This window comes from Haliaeetus leucocephalus, unplaced genomic scaffold, assembly GCF_000737465.1.
Source record: "Haliaeetus leucocephalus isolate CR32 unplaced genomic scaffold, Haliaeetus_leucocephalus-4.0 Scaffold712, whole genome shotgun sequence".
NCBI classification, from domain to species: Eukaryota; Metazoa; Chordata; class Aves; order Accipitriformes; family Accipitridae; genus Haliaeetus; species Haliaeetus leucocephalus.
In genome coordinates this window covers 3,156,229-3,170,332 of record NW_010973148.1, presented here as the reverse complement: position 1 = coordinate 3,170,332, position 14,104 = coordinate 3,156,229, and the positions used below count along the sequence as shown (strand labels likewise).

Here is a 14,104-nt window from a genome sequence, read left to right as displayed (position 1 = left end):
GTTTTTACTATAAGGAAAACTGAGGAGAAGGGAGAGTTTGCTTAGAGAATGAGCTGGGTATACAGTATTTCCTGCCCACTCCAAATGTCTGCCAGTAGTATATGTGATGTAAACAGGAAAAAAATTAGTTGGTGTCAAAAACTGACAGAAGCAATAGTCATGTTACTAGGGAAATGCATCTATTGTAACACATGAGAAGAATTCGAAGTTATAAAGAAGAAAATGAGCATTTTGTTAAAAATGGATGTTCTATTTCAAAGAAAAGGTATGATACGGATTAACTTGGCTTTTTAGGATTCTTAAAAAATAGGGCACAAAATGTTTTAGCTTGGTGCACTTCCAGGCCATCTGATATAAGCTGGACATACTTAGAGGCTTAATAATGATAGCGAGGCAGAATTGTTTCTGTACTGGCATTACTGAAACTCATTATTGTAGTCACGTTGCATGTGTGAAAGGTGTCATCTGCCATTTCTTACTGGCAGACACATTAATTCCACTAAATGTGCTTTGTTCATAGATAATTTCTTAGTTTCAAATGTTATGCAAAAATGACATTATTTTTTGTGTAGTATTTTTCTGTAGCAAGTCATTTAGGCAAAGAAAAATTCATCACCAAAATAGAATCATGGAGGTAAAGTAACAGCTTTAGCCTGTGCGTGGTATGAGCGCTATGACAAAAACCTTGATGGGGTTTTCAGAGAAAGCAACCCATTGCAATTTCATCTTCATGAATGCATTTGTAACTTAAAAGGAGCTTAGACGTTAAGCCTCACTAACAATTTACTTGGAAACAGCAACACAGTGTGTGTGGCTTTGCATCGATCTGGTGCGGGTTATCTGCAACCCTCCTCCCCTACATCTTGCTACTGGTAGTAATCCCATTAGACAATCACATCTGGTGTCCTCAATAGACAGATTTAGTAGTAATTGAAAAAGTACTTCGAGTGGGTTTAATTAACTGTGTGGTTATTTTATTACCAGATCCTCTTGTACCCTATATCTTTGTCTTAAGTGAAGTGAATTTATGGCCTGTTAGGACATGCTAGTCTACAGTTGTGCACTTAACTGTCTGTTATTTAGTCAAAACTACAAGAATCAAGGGTTGAGCATTTTCGTACTTGTGAATCTTTAACGCAACTGTACTAAATGTTACTGTAATAGCTGATTACCAGTCTGTGGCTGAGTTGTTTGAGGAAAGTGGTCTGTAAGCTGTTGAGCAGCAGCTAGCTCTTCCTAGGGTTGTTTTGTTTAGCTCGACGGAAGAGAAACGTATACTTCAGTGTGGCAAGGATTTGCTTCCAGTGTGGCTGATGTCCTGGATCTGAATAGCTGTTAGGATGCCAGGAATGGGAAATCTGTTTGGGCAAAATTGCACCTATTTGTTTCTCAGTAGCAGGTAGACAGAATTGGGCTTTAGCAGAGAAATATTTTTGTGTTCCTAAACCTTTCTAATCTTTTGGCTAACAAATTTATCTTTGGCTAGTGATGTTTATCTATGTACAGTTTATTTCTCCATTTTATTTGGAGGAGGGGGAAAGCTGTTGAGGGAAAAAAGTTGACCTGGTTATCCACATGGATAGATTGAGAAGGTTTTGAGCTTTCTTTTCCCATAGAACTGTTTTTGGAATGGATCTGAGGAACTGAAAAAGCTGTAGCATGTTTACTAAGAATGAGTCTAGATTTGGGCAAGTGAATGAACTCTGCAGAATCACACTTAGCACATGTGCAGATGGAGGTTCCTAAATAGAAACTGAGCTTGTGCGCTCTCCATGAGGTGGGGATAGCAGGGGAAGATGTCCATTATAAATGTAGCTGTGTTCTTGAAACCTGTTGTCCAGGCCTTTCCTTCAGAGAAATGGTGTTTTGTTAAATGCAAGCTGTACAGATTCACAGTCACTCTGGCAGAGAGGTGTGTTACGATCTCCAGCTTCCACAGTACAAAATTAACAGAATATTAGTGTCTAACCTGTACTGAACAGTGAAGTCTGGTGCACTAGTAAGACAACAGCACTGTATTTACAGGCTATGTTGGCCAGGATGAGGAGATCTAAGTATTTCAACAGTTTGGTGTTTGCTGTAACTTCTGTATGTTCAGACCTAGTAATCTGGTAACACAGGAGACCCTGTGGTGTTAGAACCTGGGAAACAGGTACTGTTTCTGAGTTGGTGTACAGAGGGAGAAAAAGGCTGATAACTGTGACATCTGCTTAGTAACTTTAACAACTAACTCTTGAAGTAGGTTGCTATTTCACTTCTGGCTAGAAGAAATACAGCATCTTTTGGCTGAAGTGTTAGGATCTGAATGCAAGATACAGATTCACAGAAGGATTATACAGTGGGACCTTATAGTTGAGAAAGTTTCACTGCATCCACAAAATGGTCAGAAGGAACATGTGGAAAACATATACTGGCCTGTTTCCTCTAAAATGAGGCAGGTTCTAAAGAGGAGCACAGAACTAACCTTCAGCAGCAGCATATAAATATAACCCTACTTCCTAGGAAAGGAAGAGAACATTAAAACATTGTGTTGGGACAAAGTTGTGAAGTGCAGTCTTTAAACATCTGCCAATCTAAGGTACACAAAAAGTTGAGCTGCATGTTGATCACTGTATTGCTCACGTTTTGCCCACTAACTTAATCGCTGAAGCATGGAGAAAGCTACCACTGAAAAAAATGCCATTTTGTAACATTTTCCCATTACTGTATTACCTAAGTCAGGTGTCATTTAATGTTGTTACCTGAAGGGTCACTAAATGTGTGATATGAAAACTGTCAGTCTTTCCTTGATGGAAAGGGCCTTTTCTCACCGAAGAGTTGCAGTGTCTGCCCAAAAAGGCAAGATGGCAGGCGTTTACAGGCTGGAGCAATAGACAGTGGGGCAGAGAGGTTTCAGGAAAGTAATCCAGGTTTTTAATTTTCTGATGAAAGACCTATGAAGTATGTTTTGCGTAAAGTTGAAATCCATGCCACATCTGGCACGTGGCAGTCATTTAATTGTTTCTTCCCAAGGATATTCTGCATGCCCCTGCTTAGTTTTGCAGAGAAGGGGAGGAAGACTGTGGCAGCCAGCTGGAAAATGTGGAACATTTTGTCATTTCTCAGCACCCTGCTCTGCTAAAACATGGCAAAGCACACGTAGGACACTCCTGCTGTGGTGCTGTTATCAAACAGGCATTGCTTTCTAAGCCGGTATGTGGGGGGACCTGCAAAATACAGAAAAGGAACAAGAGTAGATTTTTTCCTTGTAGTCTTCACCTGAGTGATCATTGTCAGAGCAAACCAGTCACTGCGACAAAGCAGCACAACAAACAGACGCTTCCAGCTTCTCTTCAGACTGGTTGCTTCTGCACTTAGGGATGGGGTGTATCCCACTGCCAGCCACCAGCTCACCTGGACCTGTGCCCATCACAGCAAGTTTCATCTCCACTCTGGCTGCGCCCTGGTGTTTCTTTTATCCTTTCCGTGGGCAGGGCTTGCAAACCAGGCCAGGGAAGCACACCCAGGTTTTCCACAGCTGGGAGGAAATTATTCCAGGCATAGACTCTGGTGGAATGCTTTCTTCTCCTTCAGCTCCTTGAGTGGACTCTGCCCTCAGATTATTTCCTCGGCAGATCTTCCCTGCTGTGTAGTAGTTATGACAGTCATTTTCCTTGCATGGGTAAGGCCTGAAGCCCTGGGTACATGACCTGGAGCCCAAGGCTGAACAAGTCTCTGTTTCAGCATGGTGAAGGTAAGTGCTGTGCATACACCTGAGTGACGGGTGAGCAGAATTAGAGCCATGGGAGATGCCAGGCTTGGCCAGGAGTATGTCTTGAACGCTTTGAGCTGAGCTGATACTCCTTCACCCTCAAACCCCTTGGAATGTCCACATCTCACTTGAAAAATTGTGTTGCTAAATTGTTGTCTTTCCTCTGGGGTCACATCATTGGGCTGACTGACGTATCTAAGGATTTCTATTCTTGGGAAGTCTTCCAGCATCAAAAAGCCAGCCCAATGGAAAAGAGCTGCTTTTGAACAAGCCCCAAGTAAGACTCCGCTTTGGCTTATGAACTCTGGTGCATTGCACTGATTTCAGGTTCTCGATGCTGTTCTGTACAGATTTCTGTTTTGCTTGTTGCAAGCTTTCAAGTACTTCTGAAATACCAGCGTGTTAACCGACTGCTGAACTGACAATACAAGCTTTAATTCACACTGCTGCTTTAGCCTTGTACTTGATGATGGAAGAGCCGAAGAAACAGCTGAACCTGGTAGAAAACCGCATTGAAGCCAAATAACTTTGCTAACACGTTTTGTAACCAGTGTGTTTCTCAGAAGCAATAAGATTAAATGGATCAGCCGGTGTGCTCTGTGCCTGATGGAAAGAAGCTTATTTCAATTAAGAGGACCAGAGAATCTGTGCCTCGGTCCAGAAAGAAAATGAATTCCACAGAAGACCTTGACTATCCTCAAGTCATCTTGCAATACAACAGTGGATTTTTAGTCTCAAAGGTAAGAAACATAACTCTGTTTTGGATAGATGTCTGAGAGTATGCAGACAGAAATATTTAAGGATCTCACTTTAGGTCCTGAATGTAAGTCTTTGGAATGAAAAAGATCTCATACAAAAGCACCCTGTCTGCTCATGTAGGCAGGAAGGAAATTTGAAAGGAAAAAAGATTTGAATGTGACCTGACCCCTCAGGATAGACTTAGTATTTATTGAGACCCCTCTGACCTTTGGGGGCTTGGATGAGCAGACCTTGTCTCTGCATGAAGCTTTATAAAAAACACTGGAGTTTTAACTGAGGTCTTGCTGTCTGACTGCCTCAAATGTGGAAGGTTCCTTCGGTGGTGGGATTTCTTTCCACTGTTCATTTTTGGACTTTGAGAAATGGAGAGCTGACTTCAGTTGCCTTTTCCTCCCCCCATCATACCATGCAAAGAACAGGATTTTTCAAGTATTTTCTCAAAGAATTTCCTTCCCTTTCCCATGGCTTGTCTGTATGTATTATATAGAAGGCTGTGTATTGCCTCTTTTCAAATGAAAAAAAGAGTCTGGTATAATGACTGTTTCTCCAGATAGCATTTGATTAAGGCACAAAGGTAGAACTAGCAGTTCCACTTTCCTTATTGTTTATTGATGTTATTTCCCTTTCTATGTGTGTAACCACATGGGCATAAAATTATAATATCCAGTGCAGTGGAGATTTTTTCCTTTTACTATTTAGTTACCTTTCCTATTGTCCCTTGCTGCATCTCTGGCCAACAAGGCAATGGAAGGAATGCTCTTTGGGTTGTGCAAATACTGCTGCATCCTAAGGCTCCTGAAAGGCAGAACTGACACTAAAGAGAGGAAAAATGGATAATGAAAAATCCTTTTGCTTGGTGAGAAAGAGGAGTGCCCAATGCTTTCCAAATTAACACTGGTACTATGTTTTTGAGAAATGATCTCAACTTAGGTTAAACCATGTTCTTACTGAGGGTAAAATGAGCTTCCCGTGGACTTTATCAAATCATCGTAGGTACAGGCAGTCAACTGAGCTGATGCCTTTGTTACGGTTTTAGGAGTGTTTGAGTGGCCAGAGAAATAGGCTAATACTTGTAAACTTGACTGTGTACAGCTAAAGAAGGATGCTTTTCTTATGTGTGGTTATGTATGTCTGTCTGAAGGTTGAGGGTTGTTCCTGGAGATGTTACACACCTTCTTTATGAAAAGACAGGGCAATTCTGCTGGCCTGAATGAGGCAGTCCTTTTGGCTGAGAGGAACCTCCCTGCCCCAGGGAGACCACTGTAGTCATGCATGTCAGTCCCTGAAAGTAGGGTGGGATATTCCCCTCTGCTGCAAGCCACAGGAGAGTCTTCAGGCTTCACTGGAGCATATGTTAGATCCTTAGTTAAAGAACAAAAACAACAGAAAAACCCACCACCACAGAATCTTGCTTTTGTGCTCTCCAGGCAAAAAGCAAGAGAGACTGTGAGAATATGATCTGAAACTAAGGAAGAGGCAGGAACATTTGCACCCCAATCCTGGTCTCTAAATGTGAACCTTTGTGAGCCAAAAACATTGGCTGGCTTTGACAGAAAAGGAAAAGAAATGAAAAAAGGTGCACTACAAGCACTGTATGGTATTATTGGTGTTCAGAGAAACTTCAGTTTAATCATTGGACTTGTTTATATGAAATATGATTTTACATGAAAAAAATATTGTTATGTGTATATTTTCTCCAACATAGCGGCTTTAGAAATGCAGAAGGCTTTGGTGCTTTCACCTGATCCCTCACTCCCACCTTTCCTTACCTCCAGGTTATGTTCACTGCCTGTGAGTTGGGAGTGTTTGATCTTCTGCTGGAGTCAGGAGAGCCTCTGTCTTCAGATGCCATTGCTGCGCGCTTGGGTACCAGCACCACAGGGATGGAAAGACTGCTGGATGCCTGTGTGGGACTGAAGCTCCTGGCAGTAGAGCTGACACAAGAAGGAGGTAATAAAAGCAGAAGAAAGGGAAGAAACTAAAAGACTTAAACCTCTGATGGTTTTGAAAGTGAGGCAAGGTGTGTGGGGAGAGGTGTTATCTAGTGTTAGGTCAGTTACTGTAGCTGGAAGGAGGAGAGAATCACTTAGGAACGGTGTTCCCTCTTCAGCTGAAAGAGAAGCAGCAAATGTCAGCATGATTCAATCTGTAAAGTAGAACCCAGGTGAAGGGCTCTATATTCCTAAAATTATTTGTGCAAGAGCCTCAGGTGACGTTGGAGAAGATATTCAGGATCTCTGCAGAGCTGGTCTCAAGAAACCTCTGAGGTGTGGGCATGATTTTAAACCTTAAAACAAAATGTCGGGGTGGATGAGCAACAGCATGATTTAAAAACACATTTTGTTTGTCTTTGGGGTTTTACCACTGTGTGGAGTATTTTGTTAGGTTGCTGATCTGAACTGAGAGGTGACGTAAGTTTGCCCTTGCACCAGACACATTGAGTCCACGTGGTCAGAAGGGATCTGTGGCCATCAGACAGCTGGTCAGGACTAGCCAGAGTCTTGCAAGTTTTGTCCCCTGCTCTGGCTTGTGTTGTCTTGCCCTATTTTAGGGCTTACAGTAGTTGCCCAATGAGTTTAGTCAGAGCAGGATATATGTTTTATACTCCTTTTGTATGCCAGTCCCTTGGGTAAGCGATGCTAATGCAGATGCATTGGAGGAAGCAGAGGAGATTTCTCTAAGTCCTTTAGGCATTCATCTGTCTGCAGTAGGTCCTGCCCTAGTGAACTGAGAGACGGTAGGTGTGGTTGGCATGCTGATTTGAGGACTTGTCTCCCACTTGCTGACCTTGTTGATCAGAAAAAAGACTTGTCTGCAAGGGCTTCTCATTTAAATAGAGCATACTAAAAGCTTCCTCTGATAGCAGAAGCCTATAGGTAAATGATGACACTCGTAAGGCATTCCTCTTGCTGTTCTTGAAAGAAATGTTTGGTGCTGGAGTAAGTCTAGGTAGATAGTGTTTACTCACATTGAACCCGGCAACACACATTTCAGCAGCCCTCACCCACTGCTTATTGCAGTGGAAGAATTGATTGTAGAAGCAATGTGGTTGTGTCTTTCATCATATGGACATCTTCTGGTGATAAATGCCATGCTGAACAATAGGCTTGGCAAAGTGGTATATCATATATGTTGGTAAATATATTTATTTCACCCTTTAGCCCTCTACAGAAACACAGAAATTTCCAACATCTACCTTACAAAATCAAGTCCCAAGTCTCAATATCATATTATGATGTATTATTCCAATACAGTCTACTTGTGCTGGCACTACCTGGCTGATGCTGTGAGGTAAGGAGGAGTGTTGTGTGCTCTCTGTTGCAGACTGCTTTGTGGCATCTGTGTGGCTGCTCTGAGTGGTGTGTTTCTGGGGAAGGACACAGTGAAGATGCTGGCTGGTTCTCAGAAAGAAAAACCAACAGATCATTTTGGCTGATAACACGGCCAATATGTGTTCTTGTTTTTTCTTGTTTTCTATTTGTGTGTGTTCTTGTTTTCCTTTTCCTTCTGATAGTAGAGATGATCTAGCAATCAGATTTCTGTGTGTTTGACCTTCAGGAAAGCACTTGATCATTACAGTGGCTCTTAGTTGAGGAGGCGTCAATAAAGTAAATGATGAGTAATGATGCAAAGGATAGTTCTGTTGCAAAGGTGTATAGGAGTAGTTTAATATAGGGCAGGAGTCTCACTTGTTCCCGTCGTGCAACTGGTGATCAACCATAGTGTGTTTGATGGTGATGATTACACCAGTCTTGTACCTTTACCTGAGATGTGTTCCCATAAATCATAGAATCATAGAAAGGTTTGGGTTGGAAAGGACCTTAAAGATCATGTAGTTCCACCCCCCCTGCCATGGGCAGGGACACCTTCCACTAGACGAGGTTGCTCAAAGCCCCATCCAACCTGGCCTTGAAAAGAACCAGTCGTCTTGTGAAAGGTTGAGAAATATATCAGCATATTTTGGGGTGGCAAATGAGGGCGCCTTTACAGCCATTACAAACAGGCTGGCATATATTCTGTACAAAGCTGAGCACCTTCCACAGTGAAGAACTAGCTGAAACTACAGCTCTGAGGTGTGTTTGGGGTAAAAGAAAAACAAATCCACACTCATGCTTTTTTTTGGCTGCTGTTTTAGGGAAGGAAGAAACCAATATGAAAGAGCTTTTGGCATTTTATCTAAAGACCCTTTTGGAGCAATGTACAGGTAATCATTACTATATTTATAGAAAATTCTTCTATTGTAGATAAAATTAATGTTTTTAATTATGGCTCAGGACAATTAAATATGATGATGTGAGAATCCCACTCATCAGAACCATCATGCAGCATTTTCCTTTCTCAACAATATCCATTACTGAGACACTGTCTGATATTTTGAATAGAAGTATATAATTTCCTATTCTGAAAAACATATCACAGGTCTCTAGCACAGAAGCAATAGTACTTGAAGGAAAAAAAAATCCCTTGGAAGCCTGAGAATTAGCAGCATAACACACTGTTGGACTTCACTAATCTTAATTCCCTATTTAAATGCATTAATGCATAGCTGTACCCTTCTGCTACAGTAAGATTTAAGGGAGATTTATATGCAAAGAGACTGTATTCTGTGTCAATAAAAACAGATATTAGTGTTTAAGCTAAAACTTGTAGTAACAGTTATATGATAGGAATCACCAAGGATATTGTAAATTACTTTTTCTATGAACTGTGTCTGTTTGCATTAATAGATCAGAAGAAGAAATGCTGAAATTCATGGCTGGCCAGAACTCAGTATGGAGTATATGTGGCAGAGATGTTCTTGCTGCATTTGACCTTTCCCCCTTCAGGCAGATCTGTGACCTGGGAGGTAAGCGTCAGTAGATCTTCTTTAACAAGCCTCTGAACTGTCTTCTTTTACAAGCTCTGAAGAGAAAAATAACTGCTGTGTTATATGATGGGCAAAACAATGGAAAGGAGGACATATCTCAGCAATAAAGGGAGGGTTTTACTGTCTTGGTTGGGTTAAAAAGAGAAACGTGAGAGTGGTGAGAGCATTAGGAAGCTCAATGCTTTTCTCTTCAGAGTCTCATTTGTGTGAGTCGTGGCTTATCCCCTTGTGTATGTGACAGGTCTGGCATTTTTTCTTGCCTTGCTTGATACATTCTCCTGATGCCAGACTCTTTCCCTACTCCTCTTCAGTCAGTGTCGTTGAGATAATGTCTGCAGCCTCTTACCCTGCAGCACCCTGCTGTCCCAGTGCTGCCAGGATTCATGGGAGCCATCAGGCTCCCTCGTGGGCTCCATCCCTGGTTCCCCAGCACCTGGTTTAGCGGCTCTGGTTTTCATTTCCTGACTTGCAGCATCCACAGCTGGCTCTGGCTGGGGGGTGCCTAAGAGCTGTAAGGGCTGGGGCTGACCACATAGGCCTGGATGCTGGGGGCCCTGGAGCTTTCTGCAGAGCAAACGGAGATGGTGGCCTCTCCTGTCCCTCCCCTTCCCTTTCAGCAACACGTGGGGAGCAAATGTACCTTGCCAGCTCCTTCGAGGCTGAATGCATTGTTGCCTGCATCGCTTCACAGGGGTGTTGCTGAACAGGTTGGTTTTCTGTCAGCGCTGACCTTCTTTTGCTTTCCCCAAAGGAGGTGGAGGAGCTTTGGCCCGCGAGTGTGTTTCTTTGTACCCAAATTCCATGGTCACAATTTATGACCTGCCAAAGGTCGTGCAACTGGCCAAAGAGCAATTTGTTCCCCCTGAGGAGCATCGGATCGCTTTCCGTGAAGGTAGGTGCGGATGGCGGTGTAGTGTTGTCACAGCTGTTGCTCCTGAGCCCCTTGTCTCTGCTCAGAGGTACCATACTGGAGGTTCAGGTCTCCAGCTGCCCCTTCTGTGGGCAGAGTGTCTCAGACTGCAGCCACCCCAGCCTGGGTCTGCAGTTCATTGCTACCACAGGGCTGCCCCAGTTGTGTATCTGCAACTACCTTCTATCAGAGACAAGACTTGGGTATTCAGCAGCCCAGAAGCTTTTTATTCCTGAACAGAACTATTTGACTTCTTCAGAACAAGGGTACTTTAACAAAAAAAGGGTCCTGCAATTTTGAAAAACTGCCATGCCGTGTTATAAATCTTCCCAACACTCCCTTTTCTCCTGTGCAGGCCTCCTGGCAGATGTGTGGGATGCCAGACCTGCTCTGAGCAAGGGGTATTCCTCCTCAGGTCATGATTGATTGCCTTTCAGAACCTGAGATACTTCAGGCTTTGAATGTGGGTGAGCTAGCCCATATTCCTCTTGCCCAGTCCATAGATCTCGCTTGGTCTTTGAACCATCTACGATGAAAATGCATGTAGGGAGATCTAGTTTTTAATGTTTACAAAAGCCTTCAAAGTGTTGAAATGACTTAATATTGCTTGAAGCTCAGAGAGAGGGAAGAAGCCTTGAGGAAGGAAGGGAGTACATAAACAAAGATGGAGAAACACAGGAAATGTTACGTATGCCAGTGGTGCAAAGAAATGGGAGCGGAAATGACAAAGTAAGATGCAGAGAGAAAAAAAACTAATGCAGTACACCAAGTGCTGAACAAAAGGCATGGTGATGAAGCTACTGCTAGGAGGCGAGAGATGTGTATTTTTTCCTTATGGATTTATGATGTAGCTCTGTGGTTACTGAAGGTCTTTGAAAATTTGCTTAGATAAGGGAAAATTCTTTCCTTTTTTCCATGACAGAAACCATGACAAACTGTCTCCTCTTAACACTTTATGAATCTGAATTCTTGTCATTGGAGAAAACTTAAACTCAAATGCTTTCCTGTGCATCAAAGGCTGTTTCAGATGAACTGCTGCTTTTAAACATTTCAGACCTTCTTGAGACTGACCAAGAACAAAATCCTCTATGCAGTGCCACAGAGGACTTTTACCTGGTAACTCTGTTGCTGCCTGATGTGGGTGATGGACATGGCAAGCCCGGAGTCTTTAGAACTGGACAGAACTGAAAATATTTGCTTAACCCAGCCCTCTGTGTTTGGGGGTTTTGTGTAATACACATATTCTTGCTTTACAGGAGACTTCTTTAATGATTCAATTCCAGAAGCTGAACTGTATATTTTATCCAAGATACTGCACGACTGGGATGATGACAAATGCAGGCAGCTGCTGGCAAAAGTCTACAAGGCTTGCAGACCTGGTAGGTGTGAGCTCTTGAAGAGCAGGGAGACCCTTGCCTATCAGTAACATGAAGCACATCAGTCTCTGCTCAATTTGGGTGGCAGTTTCAGTGCAGGGGTTTCTTGGTTTAGTCTTTTGCTTTCCTAGCCAGCCATGTGCAGCTGAGCCAAATAGGGCCTGGTCTAAGTTCTCCTTAGCCAGCTTCCAGTTTTAGTCTCCTTCTCTACAGGGAGTCATCTTTCAAGGCATTTAGGTGTAAGGATTGGGGATTTTCGGTATTGTTTAGAAAGACCAGTGTATACATCATCGTAAAAAACCCATTAAACATCACATTGAACCCTTGGAGCTTTGAAAACACTGCCTACAGAGATGGATTCTTGGCAAAATCAGTAAGCTCCTGTGGATTTCAGCTGGGGGAAATGGGAAGTTTCCATCCCAGCCATAGCATCCCCTTCAGCCCTGGTACATCAGTACCTAGGTAGCCAAGCAGAGGCATGCTCCAATGCCTTTGCTCTTTCATTGTCTTCTGTGGTGCAGAAATATGACTTAAGATAGAGGCTGCTGCTTCCCAAAACTAAAGGTTAGGATCTAGTAACTCAGCTGAGAAATGCCTTGTCTTCTCAGAGCTCAGCATGTGTTTTATTTCTCTTTATTCAACCAGGTGGTGGAGTGCTGCTGGTTGAATCGCTTCTGAATGAAGATAAAAGTGGGCCTTTAGAAACCCAACTGTATTCGATGAATATGTTAGTCCAGACAGAAGGAAAAGAGCGAACAGCAGCAGAGTACAGCAAGCTCCTCGAGGCAGCTGGCTTCAGAGAGGTTCAAGTCAAGAGGACTGGAAAACTCTATGATGCTGTTTTAGGAAGTAAGTAATAGTACCTCTTTTATGTACCTAACAAGATAGAATAAGTGGAGAAATATGATATTCTCTTCAAAGAGGGGAATCATCAACTTAGCTTTTAGTTAATGCAGCCAACATTTTTGTAAGCTGATATATTGTCAGGAGAATCACTAATGATAGATCTTGAGCATGCATGGATTGTGAGTCTGGCAGCCTGACTAGGGCTTGCCTTTGGATCTAGAACAGAAAGAAAGAAATCAACACGTTCCACAAGAAATGACCCACGAAAGAAATGTGTAGTGTGTCTGCTTCATATTTTTTCATTCTTTCCAATTTTAACGCTGTATCTGACAAAAGCAAAGCTGAATTTGTACTTGAATTCCTTCAAAATAAAACTGATCACTGCACTGAGCTCTGTTACCTGAATTTTTGTTCCTGGGGAATTGGTATAGTAGAACAGATCAAATTATGTCTCCTTGTGGTTAGTCTTCTCAGAGTTCAGGAGAAATCCTGTCTGAACCTTGGAAAGTTTGGCATGAAAAATTATATTCATTTTTTATTTCCTGTAGATTTTGATTTAAGTTAAGAATTTTGTAGCTTGATGGCTGGCTGAAGCACAGGGGATGCTCTTTACAGGGCAGGCCCAGAGATGACAGCTGAGAGGGAGAATGATGCAGCCAAGTCATTCAGTTACACACTGGGGAAGTCCTTATTGCACGCCTCCTGCTATTTCTTTAAATCATTTGATCAAGCACAACCTGCCATAACCCACCCAGTTCATGGAAGTGGAATTACAGCTTACTGGAGTGAGAAACATTTGGAGAAGGCACCAGAAGGTCACTCTGTAGCTGTGGCTTGAACACTAATTGCACTTGCACATTAAGCTGGATATTAGAGGAGCCTGAGATGGTCTTCTCAGTAGCCATCTACAGAAGCCTCCTGCTCCTTTGATTGTAGGAGGAGCATAGGGAGAAAGTAGCCTCAGGAGGGAAAAGTTGGCCTTTTGTCACGTTTTGTGATATCAAAATCAAATCGCAAGGCCATAATGGCCCTTCTCATTCTTAAAAGTAACAGGGCACAGTTCATGAGCCACTTACACCCAAGTAGGATCTGGCCCTGTAGATATCGACAGGATACTGCAGGGGTTGGGGCAAGTGGTTTTGGAGAGTGCCCTCGTAAGCTGCAGTCACCATGCAGTGTTCCCTACCTGCAAGTTACGTGGCATGAAGGTGACTTTGCCAGGAGCTGCATGCTGTGAGTAATGTGTTCCGAATGCTTGCTCGCTTTGCAGACAAAGCGAGGTGTTACATCCTGCAGCAGCCAGGCACGAACGCAAATAATGAAATGAGGCTGACCACGTCTTTGTCGATTCTCCCCACACCACAAAAAATCCAGATGTTCAGAGAAATTATTTCACTGCTTTGACTGTACCAAGTAGCCAATGAAGTATGCTGGGGGAAAAATACAAAACTCCTATCTGGTCTTTCTCTGATACGCTTTTTACCCCCCAAAAGTTGCATGCCCAGGGACTGCTGGTTGTTCACGTGGCTGCATTGTTTCCTGAGCCAGTAGACAGGCCAGTCATGGTCAGCATGCTGCAGCTGCATATATAAACT

General features: G+C 42.9%; 1 protein-coding gene across 3 annotated transcripts; it reads left to right on the top strand.

Annotated features, from left to right (window-relative positions):
- Positions 1–4,181: 4,181 nt before the first annotated feature.
- On the top strand, positions 4,182–12,822 carry ASMT (acetylserotonin O-methyltransferase). 3 transcript variants are annotated; one of them, XM_010580442.1, is made up of 8 exons: positions 4,182–4,491; positions 6,286–6,460; positions 7,672–7,801; positions 8,646–8,714; positions 9,238–9,356; positions 10,129–10,269; positions 11,544–11,666; positions 12,309–12,822. In XM_010580442.1, exons 1-8 carry the CDS (start codon positions 4,330–4,332, stop codon positions 12,518–12,520), a joined length of 1,131 nt encoding a protein of 376 aa, XP_010578744.1. In that variant the 5' UTR covers positions 4,182–4,329; the 3' UTR covers positions 12,521–12,822. The 3 variants fall into 3 exon arrangements, with proteins under 3 accessions (XP_010578744.1, XP_010578745.1, XP_010578746.1); XM_010580443.1 differs by lacking the exon at positions 11,544–11,666; XM_010580444.1 differs by lacking the exons at positions 11,544–11,666; positions 12,309–12,822 and adding an exon at positions 10,901–11,170.
- Positions 12,823–14,104: the final 1,282 nt, after the last annotated feature.